Genomic DNA, 20250 nt, shown 5'->3' with positions numbered 1-20250 from the left:
GGGGATGGTACAGCCTCCAGTAGGAGATTGGCATCACTGTGTGGGTGTAGGATGTTGGGAAAGACTAGGTATGGGGTACTGGCTGGTTAGCTCAGTTGGTTAGAGCACAGCCTTGTAACACCATGGTTTAGGGTTTCATTCCCCTAACCATCCAGCTGTCAAAAAAAAATTGAAGAAAAATAAGACTAGGTAGGGCCATACATTCAGTTGTCCCTGTATGTGTTCCAGCCATACCAGGGCCGAGGAGGGGTTGGCTCCAGGAAAGCAGACTGTAGAAGGGCAATATCTTAAGATCTGGACAAGGCTGGGACTCCAATTTGAAAGGGCACGTGGGAAGCAAAATGTCTACTTTCAGGTTCAGTTGTGACACAATGCCTGCCAGATCCATAAAGGCTGAGGCCAGACCCCACCATGCCTCCCTCTGGGGCCTGGCCTTGAGAAGGAGACTTCCTGCATGTGTCTGCATCATCCTACCGGGTCCAAACCAAGGAGTGTGGAGGGATTCCATCGGTCTCTGTCACCCCTACCCAAACACATGTACTTGTTCCTGGTACTAGGAGCAAATACATGCCCACCGCTCTGGGCCTGTTGAGCAAGAGATGGTCCACCACCTTAACTCTGGCTATAAGGGTCCCCATTACACGGGTTCCAGAGTGTCTCCAGGTTGGGTGGGCCAGCAGGAGTCAAATGCAATCTTCTTTCCCTGGGACTCTGTGGTGGCAGACACCCAGTGATCTGGGGAAGAACCACATACAACACCACAATAATTTGCCTAGGAAATCCCTTACTCTGTCCCCATCCTGGGACCAAGTGAGGAGCTGGGAGACAAGCTGGGGGCTGTGATGGGTAGCTAGGAGTCCCACTGGAAGGGTCCTGCGGCTACAGGCTGTGAATGTGCACAGGCTGGCCCATGTGGCCCGTGCAGCAGACGCCACATAAGCCAGATGTCAGCAGCCGAGAGCCCATGCACTACAACCAGCTCGCGATAAAAGCAGGGGTCGAAGGTGCGCAGATGTGGCGCCGCTGAAGGCTGGGAGATGCCAAAGGTGCGGAAAGCGGGGTGAGGCTCAGGTGTGAGTCGCAGGCGCTGCAGGCACATGCCCAGAAAGACATCGTCGATGGGGAACAGCTCAACCTGCGCGCAGGCGCGGGTCAGATGGCGCAGGGTGGCCCCGGAAAGCACAAAGCCTCCACCTCCCGCATAGGCCGGATACGAGGGCAGGCCGTACACAGCCTCGGGGATATAGTATTTGCTGGCCCGTGTGCGGATTGGCCGCGCATGTATAATCACGTCACCCGCAAGGAGGTCCTGCCCCGGATCCCGAGGCGCTAGGAACTCCAGCAAGTTTCCCACGTGCACGAACACATCGGCGTCGCCCTTAAAAACAAACCGCACGTCGGGGCAGAAGGCGGAGGCCCAGGACAGAAAATGGATCTCCTTGAGGGTTAGATTGAAAAAAGTGTCGTCGAAGGCCCAGAGCAGGATGTCCGCGAATGCACGGCTCTCAGCACCAAGTAGGGCGCGCCAGTGCGTTCGCGTGCCCGCCCCCTCCCCGTCTGCAGCGTCTGTGCCTGCGCCCCTCGGCACGCCCAGCAAGAACACACGGCGCACGAGCGCCCCCTGCACGCGACCCTCAGCGCCCCACGTCTGGCGCACCGCTTGGCGTCTCTCGAAGTCGGCCGCCACTGACTTGACAGCGATGAGCAGATCGGGTCGGCCGCCGGGTGCACCGTCACCGCGGCACTTGTGCGGCTGGTTAATGAGTAGCGGGAAGCGCCGCTGGTCCTTGGCGCGCAGGTAGCGGCCGAAGTCAAAGGGTCCTGTGGGCGTTGGCGGCGCTGGTATGTCTTCTTCGTAGGCTGGTAGGGCTGCACCCGCGTCCGGTACCTGGAACGCGCGGGGTCCGGAGGTGGGCCTTGGTGCCGCCCTCCCGCGCGCTGGCGGCGCGCTCGTCGTCGGGGCCGAGCCGTCGCGCTGTGCATACAGTAGGAAGCCGAGGGCGGTGCCGAGGAGCAGCGTGAGCGACGCGTCCCGGCGTAGGCGCATCCGCCGCCTCATGTCCGCGTGGCCTGCCCGCCCTCCCTTCTAAGGGTCGCAATCGGGGGGGCCCCGAGGCAGTAGCAGGCAGAGGGCAGGGGCTCCCAGGCCCGCCCTCTCCGAGAGGAGGGGCGGGAGGCCACGCCCCGGGGGTCTCCAGCTACGGGCTCTTCATCCCCCTCTTGTCGTCCTACTCGGGGACGCACCCGCCGGAACGGGCAGCCTGAAGGGACAAGAAGTTCCCCCTTGTAGCCAAACACTCCTCCTCGCCCCCAGCTCCGGCCCAGGACAGTGCCCCAAAGACCAGCAGGGAGACGCGTAGCCTCGACCCCATCCCCGCCCACCCCCCCACGCTGATGCCGAATCCCTTCTACCTTTCCCCCTCCTGGCCCCCGCCCCCCAACGTCGGTCCCTGGGATCTTGACACTCACACTCGGCCCTCGGGAGCGGCGCGGACGCCGGGGGCCTCCGGGGCTCAGTGCAGAGTCCCAAGGGCGGCCATGGACGGGGCCTGGGCCAAATGCAGCGTTGGCAGGAAGGGGGGGGCTGGGGCCGTGCCACGTGACCCTCCAGCTGTGCGCGCCCGGACATCTGGAGCTCAGCTCCGCCCCGGAGCCGAGAGCGCTGTCTCTGAGTGGGAACTAATCCCTGAGTGGGATCCTCCTCACGGGAGATTCGCTGGCAAGAGTGGGTCTCGATGCTGTCTCAGGCTTCCAAAATCCGCCTTTCCCGGGGTTGGTAAGAAGTATCAACTTCTCTGGTTGACCCCCACCCCCACCTCTCCGGAATAGGGCGGGGCCTAGGCTACCAGTAGCCCCTAAGCCTACGGGTCCAAATCCCTGGAGCCAAACGTCTTAGGCATCGACCTGGCCACTATCCCGTCCTATGCTTTGGAGCGCCTCTCCTCAGCAGCCCTTGGTTCCACCAGGCAACGCCCTAAACCACCCCCGGAACACACGGCTGCCTCCTTACTCCTGGTTCTGCTATTCCCCGCAGTATACACACACACACACACACAAGTACACGTGCGCACGTGCAAACAAGCCAGCGCATCCAATTCTCACAACAACCCTGCCAGCAGTTCTCATTGTTCAGGCCCAAGTTAAACGACTTGCCCAGGATCACACAGGCAAAAAGTACTGCCCCCAGGTCTTCTGGAATTCAGCCCAGAATTATTTTCTGTCCTTCCTTGCCCTCTCATCCATACCATCCCTGTCTGCTTTAAACAAAGACAAACACATCTGAGGCTAATGGGTCTGAGTCCAGGCTCAGGTCCAATTCTGAGCCCCAAGGTCCCCAGCGTAGCCTCCCATAGGTAGAAATGACCATGTCTGCACTGCTGCAGGCCAGATTGGGCTGGCAGGGATTGGTACAGCTTGGGGGTGCTCCTAGAGGCCTTTGGTACGGGTTTGATCTGGGACCCAGGGGGGCAGAGAGATGCTCTGGAGATTGAGGGTCCAGTCCTTGCCCAGCTCTGCTGCCAGCTCTCTTTTCTGGAACTCAGGGTCTCCAGATCCCCACCCATGTGGTAGAGCCTGGAGAAGACAACCTCCCCTCCCCCATCCCCCCCAACGCACATAAGGTCTCTGAGAACCTAGGCTGCTGGAACCAGCAGTGCTACCTAGCACCATCCTCTCCCCAGGGGCTATGGGTAAGGGTTCTTTCTGCTGCTTCTGGCAACTCCTCCTACTGAAGACTTCTTCCCACCACCGTTCTCACTTAAAAAGTAAACCCTCCAGGGCTGGCCCATGGCTCACTCGGGAGAGTGCGGTGCTGATAACACCAAGACCATGGGTTCAGATCCTTTTAGGGAAAAAAAAAAAAAAAAAAAAGCAAACCCTCCAGCCTGAGCCTCATTCTTTCCAGTTCTCAGACTCATCAGGAGTCCTCTTTGCCTTTCTCCACTTCCTCACCTCCCACTCACTCCTGTGTTATGGCCTTGGGCCACCCACACCCAGTAACCTTTTTTACTGAGTCCAATGGACACTGCTCAGTATTGACTGATCAGGTGCCTATATCACAGCAAGTGGGTATTCCCCTGGCTTCCAAATCCCCTGCTTTTCTTCCTTCCTCTTTGGGTAGCTCCTTTTCTAGTTGGTGTCCTTCAGGATCTCCCCCTGGGCAATCTCACCCATTCCCACCTGTCCATTCATGAATCTGTAGCCTTGACCCTTCTCCTAAACTCAGAACTGTACACCCAGCTGCCCCCACTCTCTCTCCCTGGATGTCCTGCACAAACATCATACCCATCTTGTCCCGACAATGCAAGCATTTAACATCCCCCCAGGGCCCCATCCCAGCAGGCAGCCTCACCCTCGACCCAACTAACAAAGGCAAAAATTCCAGGGTCCTCTCTCACCTCCTCCTCATCCAGTGTCACCAGGCCTGTTATTCTTCCTCCTAAACATCTCTTGCCCGTTCATCCCCTTTCCTCCATCTCTGCTACCACTGCCCCAGCCTGGGCCACCATACCCACCCCACCCCCCATCCTCATTAGCGTCCCAGTTTTAAACTCCTGAAACCCTTCAAAGGCCCCTCACTGGCCTCATTATAAAATCCAAACTCCGTAAAATGGCTTGCCAGACCCCATCTATCTGCCTCGCCAACTCACCAAGTGGCCTCAGCAAATCCGCCCACCTCCAGATCCAGCACTCTAAACTGTGTTCTTCTTCTTCTTCTTTTTTTTTTTTTTTTTTGTCTTTTTCGTGACCGGTACTCAGCCAGTGAGCACACCGGCCATTCCTATACAGGATCCGAACCCGCGGCGGGAGTGTCGCTGCGCTCCCAGCGCCACACACTCCCGAGTGCGCCACGGGGTCGGCCCTAAACTGTGTTCTTCTGATATCTTTCCCTCTCACCTTCCTCAGGACCTCACCTGAGGCTGCCTGTGCCCAAAACATTGCCCTTCTCTCACCTTCTAACCCCCACCCCTACTCACTCTCACCTCTTCCAGGAAGCCTAACCCCCACAGCTTGGGTTAGGTCCCTCCTCGATGTTCCCACAACTCCTTGTTTTTTTTTTCACATCAGAAAAAAGGGTTACACTTTATTACCGTTGCTTAATATCCAGGGTTCCACACTGAGTCTGAGGTGGGGGCAGGCAGGATCTTGTTCACCACAGTATTTGCAGCACCCAGGATAATGCCTAGAATACCAAACGTCCAGGTGCTTAATGAGTAATTGTTGGATGAGTGAAGAGGTGAGGGCTAGCCAGAAGCCCTTCTTCTGGGGTGGCAGAGGGTGAGGCTAACCTCTGCAGCAGGTCACACACACACTGTAAGTATCTGGGGCAGAATCCGCAGTAGTACACTCCCAGCGAACTTGGTGGGTGCTTGTCTGGCTCCTGGGGAAGGCAGTCAACTCTACCCCAGCAGCTCCAGCAGACAGACTAAGTGTGGTTGTAAGTGTGGTCTCAGAGTCCCATGGATGGATAAGGGATAGGCAGTAGCACCAGAAGGGGTCCTAGGGTCATCCAGGTGCTCCAGACTCACGCTGGGCACCTGGCCGACCGCCCCTTTCTCTGGGACCAGGTCTAAGCCAGGCCTCCATCGGGATCGGCCAGGCCTAGCAAGTCCTCTGCCAAACTAGTGAGCTCGTTCTCCTCGAGCGCCTCCACCAGGCGCTGCAGCGTGGCGCGGCGGCCCTCGGCCTGCACAAAGCGCCGCAGCAGCTGGAAGGCCTGCTCGTACAGCCCTTCGCGCTCGTATTCATAGGCCAGCGAGTCGAGCGCTGGGTCCCGCAGCGCCCGACAGCCGCGCTGCAGTGAGCGCCCCACCTTGCGCCATTTGAGGCCCACGGAGCGCGCGAACGTCTGTTGGTCCTGCAGGCTCAGCGGCCGGTTCACTGCAGGGGGAGTATTAAAGAGCGGTGAGCGCGGGGAACCCCAGAGCCGATGTTCTCCCATTCCTCCCCGCTCTCCCTCCGGCCCAGACTTCGCTCCACCCCCAAACTACATCCTCCTGGTTACCCTGATTCTCCGCGCGCCTCACCTACGGGCTGACCCTGGAATAGAAAAGTATGGCCAGACGGTGGCTGCGGCTTCTCGGACGGAGAGGAGACCAGGGACTGCAAGGGGGCTGGAGCGACCTCCACGTCGCCACCCTGGCCCCCGGAGCCGCAAGTCAGATTCTGGAGCGCATCCTCCAGCTCAGCGAGTTCCTCATCCCGCAGTCTGTCCGGCTAGGGAAGGGAGTGCGCCTTCAGAAGGGGTCTTAGCCGCGAGTTCCCACCCTAGCCCATCCTGACCCTGGCCAGCCGCACCTTCTGGGCTAAGATGCAACTCAAACAGCGCTCTTCGTCCGTCAGCAAAGAGTCCAGCCGCTCCGCGCCGGCGCGCAGCTCCAGTTGCAGCTCAAGCGAGGGCTGGGCAAGTGCTGCAGCCAAGCACCTCTGCAGCGCGCCGCGTAGCGCCCCCTCGCGGTAGGCGCGGAGGAAGCGGCAGCAGAGCTGGCGCCCGCAGAAACGCAACTGCACAATCAGCTGCGGGTCGCCACGGTGGATCTTGAGCATCTGCAGCTCCTCCGGGCTTCTGCTGCTCTCTGTGGAGGCGGGCAATCAGGGGCCTGCCAGTCCCCAAGCGGAGCCGTTTTCCAAGCGGCCAGAGCAGGGGCGAAGCCCGTGGTCACACCCCGTCCCCATCCCCTGACCTGGGGTGCAGGGTTACCCCAGAGTATCCAGTTGGGAAACAAAACTGGAATGCAAACAGCAACAACCCAGAAAAGCTAGGACCTATCACAGGGAGCGCTCCATTCCTGAAGCCCCAATGAGGATGGGCAAAAGGGAGGGACTCTGCAGCGCAGGGAAAGGGCGTGTGCCCTGGGCAGCCCCAAGCTATCTGGGTAGGCGGCTGGCTGGCGGGGCAGAGGAGGGGAGAGAGGTCTCAGGTCTTCAGCCTCCAAGTGCGGCTCCCTTCCCAGGAGAAGGAGAGGGACTCTCGCCGCTCTGGGGCCGGGGATGGATCACCCAACTGGCTTCAGACTCCTGTGGCCTCTGCCCTGAGATGGGAAAGAGTGACCCGGAAGGGAAGGTACTGGGGAGGGGTCTTGGACAAGAAGTGCTGCAGTGAGAGAGGAAAAGAGGAGAGAGAGATGCGCAATTAGTAGAAAGGAGTGAGCCGGCTTTTCTGGGCGTGGGGGTAGGGACGAGCAGGGGGAAGTTAGTGCACAAACAGGTAGATCCTACACAGACATGCGGACACATGTCCACACTCAAGGTCACACATGCTGTCAGCAGAGAAGACAGAACCTACACAGCCAAAGGTCTCCCTTCCCAACCCCTCCACCCCCACCAAATCTTTTTCCTAAGGGTGGCTAAAGCCAGGCCCACCGAATGAAGGACCTGGGGCCTCGGCCTCGCCCACAGAAGGCCCCGGGCCAGCTCTCCCTCTCCATATGCCCCCCATCCCACGCACCTGCCAATGCAGCCCGCAGAGCCCTGTACACGGCCACCTTCTGCTGGGGGTGTGCATACGCATCTGACAGGACCACCTCCTCCAGCGAGGACTCCACAAACAGGTATGCGCTGCCCACCCACTCTTCATGCCTATTTGGCCCAGCTGCCATCTCACCTCCTGGAGATGCACACAGGTGTCCCAATCACCCCCAGTCATAGAGATGACTATCCAGTCCCACGTGGCCCAGGTGTCCCTTCCTCAGCAGCCTCAATTAGCTGGCACACTTGGGACGGAGTTCACTATCTCACAGGCAGTCCCTTGTACCTCTGGCTCTGTGCAGAACCCTGCTCTGCTCAGCCCAGCCCAGCCCAGCCTGCCTTCTCAGAGAAAGAGCCCAGGGTCCCAGTGGTGAGAGAGCAAAGGTAGATTCCTCAGTGAAGGCAGAGAAGTTCTGTGCACTCCTCAGGCCAGTGTGTCTTACTAAAGGTGACAGGAGGCATCTTCATTCTGGATGGTGCCCATCCTCAAAGCCAACCAGATCTATGTCCCGGCCTTGCCTTCAGTTTAAACTTGATCCCCCAGGATCCCTGTGGGACTACAGCCCCACTCTTAGGTTCTCTCACCTGCATTCCCACTAAACCTCTTGGCTTCACTTCAAAAGACACCTACAGTTTGCATCTACCCAGATTTCCTCCTCCCTCTTCAATCCATGTGCCTGTTGGGAGGGCTAATTCCACTCCCTAGCTCCAGGTCTGGGCATGTGAACCAGGCCTGGCCAATCTGCCTATTCCATTCACCTTTCTGCAATGGTTAGTTCAGAGCTGGGTATAAGGCTCAAATTGGCCCAATCAGAATCAACCCTGCAACTCTAAGCTGGACCAAAAGGAAAGAACTAATTTCCCATACCTTGGGGCTGAACTGGAGGGAAGGGATAAATCTCCTTTGCCATTGCTTGGGACCTCAATGAGAATGAAACCAACACAGAAGGAAACAGAGACAAGGGATGGAGAGGTGCATTCCTCACCACACTAATGCCCCTAGATCCAGCTGTCCCTGAAACCACTGCACCCTGCACATTTCCGTTATGTGAGCATAATTATTCCTTTTTGTATAAAGACCTTTACAGAGTTGGGCTCATGTCTTATCCAATTCACATTGTTCTATTAGATTCCTTCCCTTTCCAGACAGAACCAGGGCCCCTTGGTACCAGTATCTCTCCCATCTGTCTTCTGATAAAAACTTAGCCCTAGAACTGTGGGGGGGGGGGGGCAAAATTCCCAGCCAGGGAACCACTGTACTGACCCACAGTTCAGCAGCCTCCCAGTTACTGCCCCATGAGGCAGCAGGTGGGGAACTGCCCTGCCTCTTCTTCTCCGCCTCACCCAAGGCAACATCCCACCCTTTTCCTACAAATGTGGGCTCAAAACCCTGCCTCCTGTCCATCTTTACTCTCTGATCTTCCCTCACATTTACATGTGGTAGGCTAGGAGGGGTAAGTCCCAGCTCTGGGCAGGATGGATGGGGTGGCCTCAGCCATCATCTATTTACATGAGGGGCAGGAAGCCTCAGAGGAGAAGGGCCAGGACCACAGCCTAGGACATTTCTGGGGAGGGAGAAGGGATCCTGAGCTCAGAGGAGAGGCTGCATTTCAGATCTGTCCCCAGACCCTATCCTGAGTGCCAAAGCTGAGACAGTAACTGGGCCGGGGCCCTCCAGCACCACCCAGACCTTGGCAAGAGACATGATATCTGGTGATAGCCCTACCGTGGATCTGAGCATAGGAGACACACCTTTTGGAGTTCCCCCAATCTTTTCATAGAAAACATACTAATACTTGTGTATTTACTCAAACAACAGTCTGGATATTATCAGGAAACTAGCATTGTGTTTATCTCTGGGCAGGTGGGGGAAGGTAAAGGGTGGGAGGAATTTGTGTGATTTCAATTTTCTTCCTATTTAGCAATATTTTCTACTTTATGTAAAATAGACACATCTCTTTTGTATTAAAAAAGCAAAATAAATTTGTCTTTCTTAAAAAGCAAAACAACAACAAAAATGGGGTGAAACTGCAGGTGATGAGTGGAGCCAAGAGCGGTAGGGAGCCAGCCAAGGAGGTGAGACAAGTGGGGAGCCCTGGGAAAGTGGCCTAGGGGAATAGGGGAGAGTGGGAACCTCCCTTCCAGACGTTTCTTCTTTCACCTCTTTCATGTCTTGGGAGTGCTGAATCGATAGCTGTGGTCTCACCCCAGGGAGTGGATACGGGGACAGAACATGGCCAGAGGCTACCCATTAGTCCTGCCAGGTGAGTACTAGAAACCTGGACATGTTCCATCACACCCACTAATACTGGACAAAGTGGGGGAAGCCTGCCGGGCTGGAGGTCGAGAAGTCAGTTAGCAGGATGTAGAAGAGGCGGGGAGCAGCCCAGTTAGTTTAGTTGAAGCCACCTTGTAACCCCAAGGTCGAGGGTTAGGATCCCCGCACCGGCGGCCCTTGTCTGTCATCATCTCCTTGGGAACTCCTTCCTAGATGTCCTTCCACAGAAGCCCCTCCTCCGGGAAGCCCCGCGCCCCACCCCTCTTTGGGAAGGGCTAAGGCTTCCCGGTTGGGTCCTGAGAACGCTTAGTGGGCGGAGACTATGTGGGGCAAGTGGGTACAAATCTAAAACGTCTGCCCCTACCACCCGACGGCACCCCATTAACACACAACAGTCCCCGCGGCAGCCCCACCTCTGGCTGTGTGGGCGGGGACCGCCTGCGGGCGTGGCCCAAGGACTGACAGCCTGCGACTCCGTGTGACAAGCCGGGCTTGCTCCTTCATCAGCTGCGGCGCTCCCGAGCTCTCGAGGGGAGCTTCCCAGGCTCCCACTAGCCTCATGCTGGGCTTCCGCACGTGCGACCAGCTGGGGCGGGCAGGGGGTCTCCGCTCATAGAACTATTCAAAACCAGCCCCGCCCACGCCCCTCAAATGCACGGCCCTGCCGTCCCTCGAAGGCCCTTAGCTGGGACAAGGAACCTGTGGGGGTCAGGTTCCGTACCCCCACCCGGCCGTCCACCTAAACAGCCCAATAGGCCGCCGCCACCAGCTGCCCGCGGCAGCCGCGGGTGACAAAGGCGCCGCGCCCACGCTCTGGAGCCAGGACCCACCTCCGCTCCCCCTGCACCGAGGAGCCCACCCTCTCTCCGCACTAACCTGGCTGCCTTGGCCGAGCCTGGGTTCCCACGCTAGCCGGGCTCCGCTCCACTCGTGTTGCTTCCGGGTGTGCGCGGAGGCGCTGGGGCGGTGCCCAGCCCGAGCCACCGGGTCCGCCTGCATGTCCCGCCCCCTGAACCCCCGGCGGCCCCTTCCCGCCCAGCTATCCTCCGCGGCCAGCCTCCTGCCTCCGGGCAAAGCCCACCTGGTCCGCTGAGCAGGTAAGGCACCAGCGCCGGAGTTAGAAGGCAAGAAAAACTGCCCGCGGGACGGGACTTTGGGGGCTTGCTGTTCTTACAAGGCCTAGAGGCCCCAGAGTGAGAGCTGCCAGACTTCCCCTGGCTGGGAACGGACGGATCAACAAGGGGTCGCCCCCTAGGGGCCAGAATTTTCTGGTTTGATGAGCTCTAATCTCTGCTACTGCCTGGCACTCAAAACAGGGCACCGATGTGTCCCAGGTACAAGCCTGGTCGAGGGTCTCTGAAGCCCCAGAACACATGGCACAAATTCCAGGAGAGATCTTTAGGCTGGAAGATATGGGAAAATTAACTGGCAGATGGCGTGAAACGTTATGTACGCAAACCTTAAAACAAAATTAGCACACTTTCCAACAACCCCATTGCCCCCTATAAAAGATGCGCTCCAGGATGGGTCTGCGGAGTTATAGCGGAACCTAAATTTCCTAGCGGGAGCCAGGATTGCTCAAGAGTCAGGGCTCGAACTTGAACCCGGAGCCCATCAGGCTCCAGAGCCTGCAGGCCCAAGAACCCCAAGCTTTTCTCTATCCCGCGGGCCTGTCCTCTAAAGCAGTGAAGGAACCTCCCCTCTCTGGGCGGATCAAAACTGTGCCCCGCCCGCGTCTCGCTTCCTCATTGGCTCTTGGTCCCTGACAATTAAAAGTATTCACTGATGCTCCCGCCTTATTAACCCTGTAAGGTTTAATAAGGATAGGACGAGGTTTCTCAACTTGGAACCAGTGGAGTCACCCAGAGCTTGTTGGAATGCAGACTCCTAGGCCCCACCCTTTCCGTAGAGCCTGATTTAGTAGGTGGAGCCGTGCAACCTGCGTCGTGAACAAGCGTCCGGGTTATTCTGATGCCCCGCGCTGGTTGCGAGCCCTAAATTCCGGCCTTAGGCTCAGTTCCTGCCTAGTCCAGTGATCCCTAGAAGATGAGTCTGGGCCACTGGGGTAGCTCTGAAGTGTGGTAGAGAGCCAGGGGAAGGCAGGCTCTTTGAACTGGGGGGTAGGCGGATGTCCCAACCCAGGGCCTCTGCAGCGGCCCTCCAACTTCCTCAGAGAAGACTTGCAACTTCCCATTTAGGTCGTGGTTGCCGTTCCTTTTATTTATATTTGTTTATTTATTTGTTTATTTATTTTGTGGCAAGTGGCCGGTACAGGGATCTAACCCTGGACCTTGGTGTTATCAGCACCATTCTCTAACCAACTGAGATAACCGGCCAGCCCTGCCGTTCCTTTTAATAGAGTATAAAATGTGAATATGTTCAACAAGTGAGAAAGTAGTTTAAAAGTGAATCAAACCCTTCGCCATCCGGGGCCGACTTCATGCGCCTGAGACCTATGCAGCCGGGCAGGGCCCCACACTTGGTTTGATACTTGATTAAAAGCTCTGTTGTCCTTGTCTTGAAATTTTTAATGTTGTAAACAGGGGTCCCCTCACTTTAATTTTGCACTGGGCTCCGCAAATTACGTAGCAACTCCCGGGCTACAGCATTTCTACACCTATTCTCCTGAGTTTCCTCAACACTTTGGCTTTCCTAAGCCCACGGACGGCCCTCTCTCTCCAAGACGGGGCTACTGGGAGCAGTGGAGCCACGCAGCCAGGGCCAGGCCATGGCCGATCCCAGAGAGCAGCTACCGGAGGAGGTGCTGGCGCTCATCTTCCGCCACCTGCCCCTGAAGGACCGTGCCGCTGCAGCCAGGGTCTGCAGGGCCTGGGCCGCCGCTGCCACCTGCAGCTCCGTGTGGCACGACACAAGCATCAGGTGAGCTGGCTCTCCCCCTCCCGCTGCCCACTCGCTCTCTCTGTGGATTCAGGGGTTGGGGAGACTTAGTGATTCCCCCATATTAAAAGACCTATTAACATTTATTGACAGACTACCTAAGTGCCTCACATATATTAACTCATTTAATCCTCACAGAAACCTTATGTGGTAGACAGTATTATTAGCTCCATTGGACAGAGAAGAAACTGAGGCACAGAGACAATCACTTCCGCAGGTTACTCAGCAAGAGAGTGGCAGGAGACTAATTTGAGCCTGGCAGTCCAGAGGCCACGCCCCGCCTCCTTAGAGACAGCTGAGAAAGCCCAGTTCCTAAAATATCGTTTCAACCTGGGGCAAACGTCACTGAAGACTTCTAAACGGATAGGATGGGAGTTCCCTTCTAAGGCCAGCGGCTGCCGTAGGGCAACAGGCTTGGCCGGGGGTGGGGGTGTAGGAAGTGGGGAAGGCAGCTAGAACCCAAGCTGAAGGGGTAGGTAGAGGCTTCTCCCCTAGTCGCGGGGACGCTGCCAATGCCTTTTCTGCGCCGCTCTAACCCAAGTTGCGACTGTGAGCGGGAAGGCATGCTGCCACCCTATCTGTCCTCCTGCCTGGACCATGTTCACAACCTACGGCTGGAATTTGAGCCATCTAGGGAGCCGAGCCGCCGGGCGGCCACCGAGCTGCTGATGGCGCTGGCGGGCTGTGCCCCGGGGCTGCGAGGCCTGCGCCTGGAGTGCCGCGGAGAGAAGCCGCTCTTCGACGCGGGCCGCGACGTCCTGGACGCTGTGCACGCCGTCTGCGGGGCCGCCCGCGAGCTGCGCCACCTCGACCTGCGGCGCTTGCCCTTCACGCTGGACGACTCTCTGGTACTGCAGGTGGCACGCGGCTGCCCCGAGCTCCACAGCCTTTTCCTGGACAATCGTACACTGGTGGACAGCGTGGGGCCCGACTCCGTGCTGCAACTACTGGAGGCCTGCCCGCGCCTGAGAGCTCTAGGCCTGCACCTGGCCAGTTTGTCGTGCGCCGCCCTCGAGGCACTGACCATGCCAGACCGTGCGCCTTTCGCGCTCTTGGCCCTGAGATGCGCGTGCCCCGATGATGCACGCGCGTCCCCCCTGCCCGACGAAGCCTGGGCCGCGTTGCGCCGCCGCCACCCAGGGCTGGCAGTGGAGCTGGAGCTGGAGCCCGCGCTGCCTGCCGAGAGCGTAACGCGCGTCCTGCAGCCAGCAGTGCCTGTGGCTGTGCTGCGCCTTAACCTCTCTGGCGACACCGTAGGCCCGCTGTGCTTCGCTGCGCGCCACTACGCCTCATCTCTGCAAGCGCTGGAGGTGCGCGCCGCCGCCTCCGCCGAGCTGGACGCCGCGCTGGAGGAGCTGGCGGCGCGCTGCGCGGGCCTGCGCGAAGTGCATTGCTTCTGCGTGGTGCGACCCTCCGTGCTGGAAGCCTTCCGCGCGCACTGCCCGCGCCTGCGCAGCTATACGCTCAAGCTAACGCGCGAGCCGCACCCCTGGCGGCCCACACTCGTGGCGTGATTGGGCAACCCCTCCCCCAGCAGACTTGAGGCCGCTGAGACGCGGGATGGGTTGTCAAGGCACATCCCAACGGCTAGCCCCTTCCTTCGGGATTCTGTTTCCTCCTGTGCCTCTCCGGGATTGGGGCCTGTGGGATGGCTACAGGACGAGTCCCGGGCGCATTGAGGCCACTCGGTACTCTCAGCCTCCGCAGATGCCGGCTCTGTCTCGGCCATACGGGGCTCACCCTCTCCCCTCCTACCCCCTGCGGACTGTGGACCAGCTCGGGGGCTCCAGCGTAGGTGGGAAGGGTACAGGCGCGGGCAGGGCCTCGGGTGAATGTGAAATAAATAAATCCTGCAGTGTCTCTGTGTCCTGTGAAACGCGGGGATCGGCTCTGAAAGGGCAGGGCGGGGAACGCGCAGAAGCTGGAGGAGCCGTCTGGGCAGAGGTGGGAGGGATGGAGACCTGAAAGTCCATTGCACTGATGCGGCTGCGGGTATCAAGTGCGCGGCACTCCACACTCTTGCAATGACAACGCCCCAGGGTTCGGCAGGAGGGGCGCCAGCTTCCCCGCCCCCTTCCCCCCACCCCCGTCGTATCTGCCCGCCCTACCTGGGTTCTCATCGTGCCCACAGCCATCGCCTCCTAGAACTTTCCCAGCCCACACACCGGCGATTTCTTCCGTAAAGGAGGAAATAGAGGAACTGGGAAGGGTGGGACTCGAACCCAGGTCTCCCACCCCTCCCCTCCACACACATCGATCCAGCTAGCCCTTTCGGTCTGCTGGTGCCTCGGCCGTTGTCCGAGCCCCGCCCCGAGGGTTCGCACGTGGCCCCCGCCTGACCCAGCGCCCGGAGGCGGAGTAGGGCGGGGCGGGCGGCAAACGCAGCACTTTCCGCGGCTTTGACAAGCCCGCAGCGGCTGGGCCAGAGCGTTGAACCGGGCCGAGACTGCGCCATGCAGGAAACGCCAGCCACGCTGCCCACGGAGCCAGGCCCCAGCCCCGTGCCTGCCTTCCTCGGCAAGCTATGGGCGCTGGTGGGCGACCCAGGCACCGACCACCTGATCCGCTGGAGCCCGGTGAGGGCTGGGGCCCCTGAACTCCCCAGTGGTCCCCGGGGTTTCTCCAAGTCAATGAACGCCCACCCCCACCCAACTCCCTCCTGGGACTGGCTTGTGGGTCCATCCATTCAGCCGTTCAAGGTAGTTCGCCTTGGAGTGGGTGTGCGAGATGGTGTTGAGGTCACTTTCTCTGGGACCAATGAAGGGTTAGGAGCCTCCTGGAGACCTAGAGCATCTTCGAGGTTATTTAGTTCCCACCCCACCCCATGCGATAGATCGGAAAACAAGGTCCAGGAGAAGGGAAAGGCTGGCTCTGGCTCTGGCTCAGGGTCAGGGTCACATCTTGGGTCCGGAGCTCCTCCGGTGCTGGAACCCGAGGCTGCCTCTGCTTGTCCTTTCTGAGAACCGAGTACGGAATCTGGGTCGGCCTGAGGGTAGGGGCTCACTATGGTCGCCCAGGCTGGGCCTCAAAGCTGGTCCTTGCCTGGCCTCGTCCCATATCCCCATGAGCGGCAGGCCCGGACCCCAGAGCGAGTGCGTGTGCGCGCCGGAGCGCGGGCCTGGCCATGGGCGGACTCCGCTCACGGTGTGTGGTCTGCGTCCGCACGGTGGGCTGGCGGCGTTCTCGGTAGAGCGGGACCAGTTTCCTGGTAAGCGACCAGAGCCGCTTCGCCAAGGAAGTACTGCCCCAGTATTTCAAGCACAGCAATATGGCGAGCTTTGTGCGCCAACTCAACATGTGTGAGTCTCTACGGCCTGGCGGGAGTGGGTGTGGGTGACTTGGTGTTGGCGATGCCGCGACTCACGCCTCTGCGCCCTTCTCCCCAGACGGTTTTCGGAAGGTGGTGAGCATAGAGCAGGGCGGCCTGTTGAGACCAGAGCGCGACCACGTCGAGTTCCAGCACCCGAGCTTCGTGCGCGGCCGGGAGCAGCTCCTGGAGCGCGTGCGGCGCAAGGTGCGGCGGCCTGCAGGAACTAGCAAACCGAGGGGCGGGGTTGGGACGGCCGGTTCTAGGTGACCCTGTCCTGACGGTGCCTCCCGTCCACAGGTGCCAGCGCTGCGCGGTGACGACGGCCGCTGGCGCCCCGAGGACCTGGGCCGACTGCTGGGCGAGGTGCAGGCTTTGCGAGGAGTGCAGGAGAGCACCGAGGCGCGGCTGCGGGAGCTCAGGCAGTGCGGGGGGGCGGGGTGACGGGGCGGGGGGCGGGTCTGGCAGCCCCTTTCTCTCTGGGGCCTTGACGCCGTCATCCAGACGAGGGCCGAGCTGTGGAACTCTGGTCTCTGTAGGATGGAGGGCACAAGGGTGGTCGCGCGGGTCCCCGGCCTCGCCATTTTTGGGGGGAGGGGAGTGACTAGGCGGACTCTCAGATGCCTCAGCACCCTCCCACCCCTTCTCCCAGGCAGAACGAGATCTTGTGGCGGGAGGTGGTGACTCTGCGGCAGAGCCATGGTCAACAGCACCGGGTCATCGGCAAGGTGTTCCTCTCCCCATACCTCGCTGGCTTTTCCCTTCCACTTCTGGACACCCTACCCTCTGCCCAGTCCCCCAGCGCCTGGGTTAAGCACCCTCCTCAAACCCACCTGGAAGCTTCGTGGTAGGGTGGGGGCGGGGTCGAAATATGACTTAACCCTTTGCTGTCTTTTCAGCTGATCCAGTGCCTCTTTGGGCCACTTCAGGCGGGGCCCAGCAGCACAGGAGCCAAGAGAAAGCTGTGAGTGAGACAGCCAGGGATGCTCACGTTCACTTTCCCACTTCCAGGACCCTCCCCCCAGGAGCCCCATTGCAGGGATCCCTTCTCCTCCAGAAATGCTTTCACCAGGAATGCTCATTCCTCTCCCTGCACTACTGGCTTCCTCATGCCATCCAGAACTTCCCCATCTCCCCCCATTTCCACCATCAAATACCCCCTATTCCCAGATCCCCCTGTACCAGGACCTTTTCCCCAAATTCCCACCCCACCAGCCCCTTCCTCCTCCCCCCAAAGCATCCCAACAGGAGAGCGCCTGGGGGCTCAAGCCATGCCCCTCCCTCCCCTCTCTACCCCCCAAAGGGCCCCCATCTCTAGGGGGAGCCCCTTCCACCTCCAGCATGTGACTGATGCCCTGGCAACAGGCCTCAGCTCTGCTGAGTTGGCTGCTGGGGCCTGAGGGAGGGAGGGAGGTGCGGGCTGAGGGGCATGGGGGTGAACCTGCCTCACCCCTGCCTATGCCCTGGTCACCCTGAACAGATCCCTGATGCTGGATGAGGGGAGCTCATGCCCAACACCTGCCAAATTCAACACCTGCCCTCTACCTGGTGCCCTCCTGCAAGACCCCTATTTTATCCAATCGGTAGGTTTTTCCTTCTCCCGCCTTTCCTAGGGAGAGTCTGTTCTTATGGAGAGGCTATTCCATCTCCCCATTCCCCAAAAAGAAGAGAAGATGGAGGCCAGACTTCCATCCAACCAGACCCAGGCTCCCCAGCACGGACAGAGCCTCTGCCCTCACACTTTCCCTGTTAGACCTAGTCCAGGTGGCTGCTGGTTGGTTTCTAGCTCTCCCTGTGGCTAGAGGTCAAAGGTTGGCCTAGCCTTCTACTTACAGCCCCTCCCAGAGACTGCCTTGGGCCTCAGTACTCACAAGGCCAGGGGCCCCATCATCTCTGACATCCCAGAAGACTCTCCATCCCCTGAAGGGACCAGGCTTTCTCCCTCCAATGGTGGCAGGAGGTAAGGGGACAGGGGCTGCCTTTTGGGGAGCCTATGGGGGAGGGCCTGGCAGCCCACTTGGCTGTGGGGTTAGGAGGAGAGGTCAGTGTCCGGGTCTGGTTGAAGCTTTTCTCCGGTGCAGGGAGAAGGGCCTGGCACTGCTCAAAGAAGAGCCGGCCAGTCCAGGGGGGGATGGCGAGGCCGGGCTGGCCCTGGCCCCAAACGAGTGTGACTTCTGCGTGACAGCCCCCCCACAGCTGCCTGTGGCTGTGGTGCAGGCCATCCTGGAAGGGAAAGGGAGCTTCAGCCCCGAAGGGCCCAGGAATGCCCAACAGCCTGAACCAAGGGGCCCCAGGGAGGTACCTGACAGGTGAGTAGAGCCTGTTCTTGCCTCTGAGCCACTTTTGCAGATAGGCCAGCACTTCCCAGCCGACAAAACTTCCCAGCCTTGTCTCTCCCTTGGTGGCTGAAGGGGAGGGTTGGGCACTTGGATCAGTGATGCTGACGTGATTACTGTGCTCTGAGGAGCATCAGCATCAGAACTCCCTGGAAAGTGGAAACTCCCAGTCAGGTCACTTAGCATCTCTATGGGAGGGCTCAGGAATCTGCATTTTATTTTTTTTATTTATTTTTTTAAAAAATGACCGGTAAGGGGATCTTAATCCTTGACTTGGTGTTGTCAGCACCACACTAACCCAGTGAGCTAACCGGCCATCCCTGTATGGGATCGCGAGTGAGCCACGGGCCTGCCGGCCCAAAATCTGCATTTTAAATGAGTTTACTGGCATAGTTTAAGAACCACTGATAGTGACACTTGCATAGGGAGGGAACACATCCCAGGACCCCAGCTCCACAGTGTAAACCTCAGGTCGCAGGTATGCAGCAGAGGCACTCTCTCCTGCGCTTTGCGGGGGGTGGGGGTGGGGGGTGGGGGGGGGAGGGGAGGGGAGGGAGTCCTCTCCTAGCATTTTCTAGATGTTGGAGGAATAAAATCTTGATGCTTCTGAGTTCCTTGGGAACCTAAATGGAGGTGGGCACTGCAGGCCAACAACAGTTCTTTATGCACAGGGGGCCTCTGGGCCTGGAGAGGGGGGACCGGAGTCCAGAGAATCTGCTGCCTCCAATGATGCTTCGGCACTCCCCTGAAGGTGTGGAGCCTGTAGGGCCCCTGGATGTGAGTATTCCTTCTGCTGGGGCAGGGGCATGAGATCAGTGGGGTCCAGCTCTCTGTGTAGCCTGGGGAGGGTACCACTGATCCAGAGCTGTCCTCAGGTGCTGGGCCCCAGCTTCCAAGGGCGAGAATGGACCCTGATGGACTTGGACATGGAGCTGTCCCTGGTAAGATGGAGGTGGGAAAGAGCAGGAAGCTAGGGGTTGCCAAATCAAACCCTTGGGTCCAGAGCGGTTCTCTGTGAGCCAAGGCCATGTCTGAGGAGGATTGCCCCAGTGATTCCCCAGCTCTTCTCTGCTACTCAGCTCCCTCCCAGCTGCTTCCTGGGGTTCTGCCTTGCAGATGCAGCCCTTAGTTCCAGAGAGGGGTGACACTGAGCTGGCAGCCAAGGGATTAAATTCTCCAGGCCCAGGTAATGGTTGTGGTGACTAGGCTGAGCTACCATGATTGGGTGGGCTGGGCAGTTCATGTTTTATAGGGAATCTCTGATTTCAGCCTGCCCTGCAGAGCCCTACTTGAACCACCCACAGGGGACCACTGGGTGAGAATGGGGAGGTCAAGAATGGATGTTTCATCCTAAGAAGAAGGCAGGGCTTACCGGGGTCTCCTTGTAAGAAAGGAGGGTGAACCGATTCTCTCTGCTGAGCACAGGCCCCACTCCTCCTAGGGAAAGACCCCACGCTCGGGGCCCCACTCCTGCTGGATGTCCAGACGGCTTTGGGAGGCCCAGCCCTCGGTCTGCCTGGGGCCTTAACCATTTACAGCACCCCTGAGAGCCGAGCTTACTTGGGCCCGGGGACCAGTCCCTCCCCCTGAGACCCACACGTGCGCCTCTGAAGCCAGTCTGGCAGAGGAACCGGTCCGCGGCAGTACACCTTTCTTGGCTTCCTGGCGCCCCCTGGCGGGGGGTTGAGTGAAGCCCCACTACTCGGCGGCCTCTCTCCACTATCCCGACGAGCCCCGCATATAAACAGCATTTTTTTCTGTGTTTCTGGTCTCTTTTCTCTATCGACCAGGAACACAGGAGTCATGGGTGGGGGGCGATTTTGCATTCGTAGAGGCGTCCAGATCCTATGGCTTTAATGGAAGAGCCCCTGGAGACTGGCAGTGCTTGGGGAGCTGGCGCCCAGCTCTCCTGCTCAGTCCCGGATCCAGGGCTGGCTCGTGGCCACGGCAACCTCTGGGAAGAG

At 59.2% G+C, this 20250-nt stretch overlaps 4 protein-coding genes across 10 annotated transcripts; 2 read left to right on the top strand and 2 right to left on the bottom strand.

The window, feature by feature from the left end:
• Positions 1–850: 850 nt before the first annotated feature.
• B3GNT9 (UDP-GlcNAc:betaGal beta-1,3-N-acetylglucosaminyltransferase 9) lies at positions 851–2198 on the bottom strand. Its single transcript, XM_063108981.1, has one exon. The coding sequence runs from the start codon at positions 2057–2059 to the stop codon at positions 851–853; it is 1209 nt and encodes a 402-aa protein (XP_062965051.1). The 5' UTR covers positions 2060–2198.
• Positions 2199–5081: 2883 nt separating this feature from the next.
• On the bottom strand, positions 5082–10731 carry TRADD (TNFRSF1A associated via death domain). Of its 4 annotated transcripts, XR_010024628.1 has the most exons (6): positions 10622–10731; positions 7448–7606; positions 6298–6575; positions 6027–6216; positions 5289–5880; positions 5082–5182 (listed from the first exon to the last, which is right to left on the bottom strand). XR_010024628.1 is itself a non-coding variant. In XM_063111169.1 (5 exons), the coding sequence occupies exons 2-5, from the start codon at positions 7596–7598 to the stop codon at positions 5570–5572; spliced, it is 930 nt and encodes a 309-aa protein (XP_062967239.1). In that variant the 5' UTR covers positions 7599–7606; positions 10622–10731; the 3' UTR covers positions 5082–5569. The 4 variants fall into 4 exon arrangements, 3 of the variants coding, with proteins under 3 accessions (XP_062967239.1, XP_062967240.1, XP_062967241.1); XM_063111169.1 differs by having other exon boundaries at positions 5082–5880; XM_063111170.1 differs by lacking the exon at positions 10622–10731 and adding an exon at positions 10159–10224 and having other exon boundaries at positions 5082–5880.
• On the top strand, positions 10656–14474 carry FBXL8 (F-box and leucine rich repeat protein 8). 3 transcript variants are annotated; one of them, XM_063111168.1, is made up of 3 exons: positions 10656–10842; positions 12429–12625; positions 13278–14474. In XM_063111168.1, the coding sequence occupies exons 2-3, from the start codon at positions 12474–12476 to the stop codon at positions 14155–14157; spliced, it is 1032 nt and encodes a 343-aa protein (XP_062967238.1). In that variant the 5' UTR covers positions 10656–10842; positions 12429–12473; the 3' UTR covers positions 14158–14474. The 3 variants fall into 3 exon arrangements, with proteins under 3 accessions (XP_062967238.1, XP_062967235.1, XP_062967236.1); XM_063111165.1 differs by having other exon boundaries at positions 13185–14474; XM_063111166.1 differs by having other exon boundaries at positions 12403–12625; positions 13185–14474.
• Positions 14475–15060: 586 nt separating this feature from the next.
• HSF4 (heat shock transcription factor 4) lies at positions 15061–20030 on the top strand. Of its 2 annotated transcripts, none has more exons than XM_063111737.1 (13): positions 15061–15219; positions 15834–15942; positions 16030–16157; positions 16251–16375; positions 16603–16678; positions 16850–16914; positions 17431–17533; positions 17786–17910; positions 18032–18259; positions 18958–19063; positions 19162–19227; positions 19403–19472; positions 19728–20030. In XM_063111737.1, the coding sequence occupies exons 1-13, from the start codon at positions 15097–15099 to the stop codon at positions 19874–19876; spliced, it is 1473 nt and encodes a 490-aa protein (XP_062967807.1). In that variant the 5' UTR covers positions 15061–15096; the 3' UTR covers positions 19877–20030. The 2 variants fall into 2 exon arrangements, with proteins under 2 accessions (XP_062967807.1, XP_062967808.1); XM_063111738.1 differs by having other exon boundaries at positions 17772–17910; positions 18136–18259.
• The last annotated feature ends 220 nt before the right edge of the window (positions 20031–20250 follow it).

This window comes from Cynocephalus volans, chromosome 10 (assembly GCF_027409185.1).
Source record: "Cynocephalus volans isolate mCynVol1 chromosome 10, mCynVol1.pri, whole genome shotgun sequence".
Lineage (NCBI taxonomy): Eukaryota > Metazoa > Chordata > Mammalia > Dermoptera > Cynocephalidae > Cynocephalus > Cynocephalus volans.
This window is presented reverse-complemented; position numbering and strand designations above follow the sequence as displayed.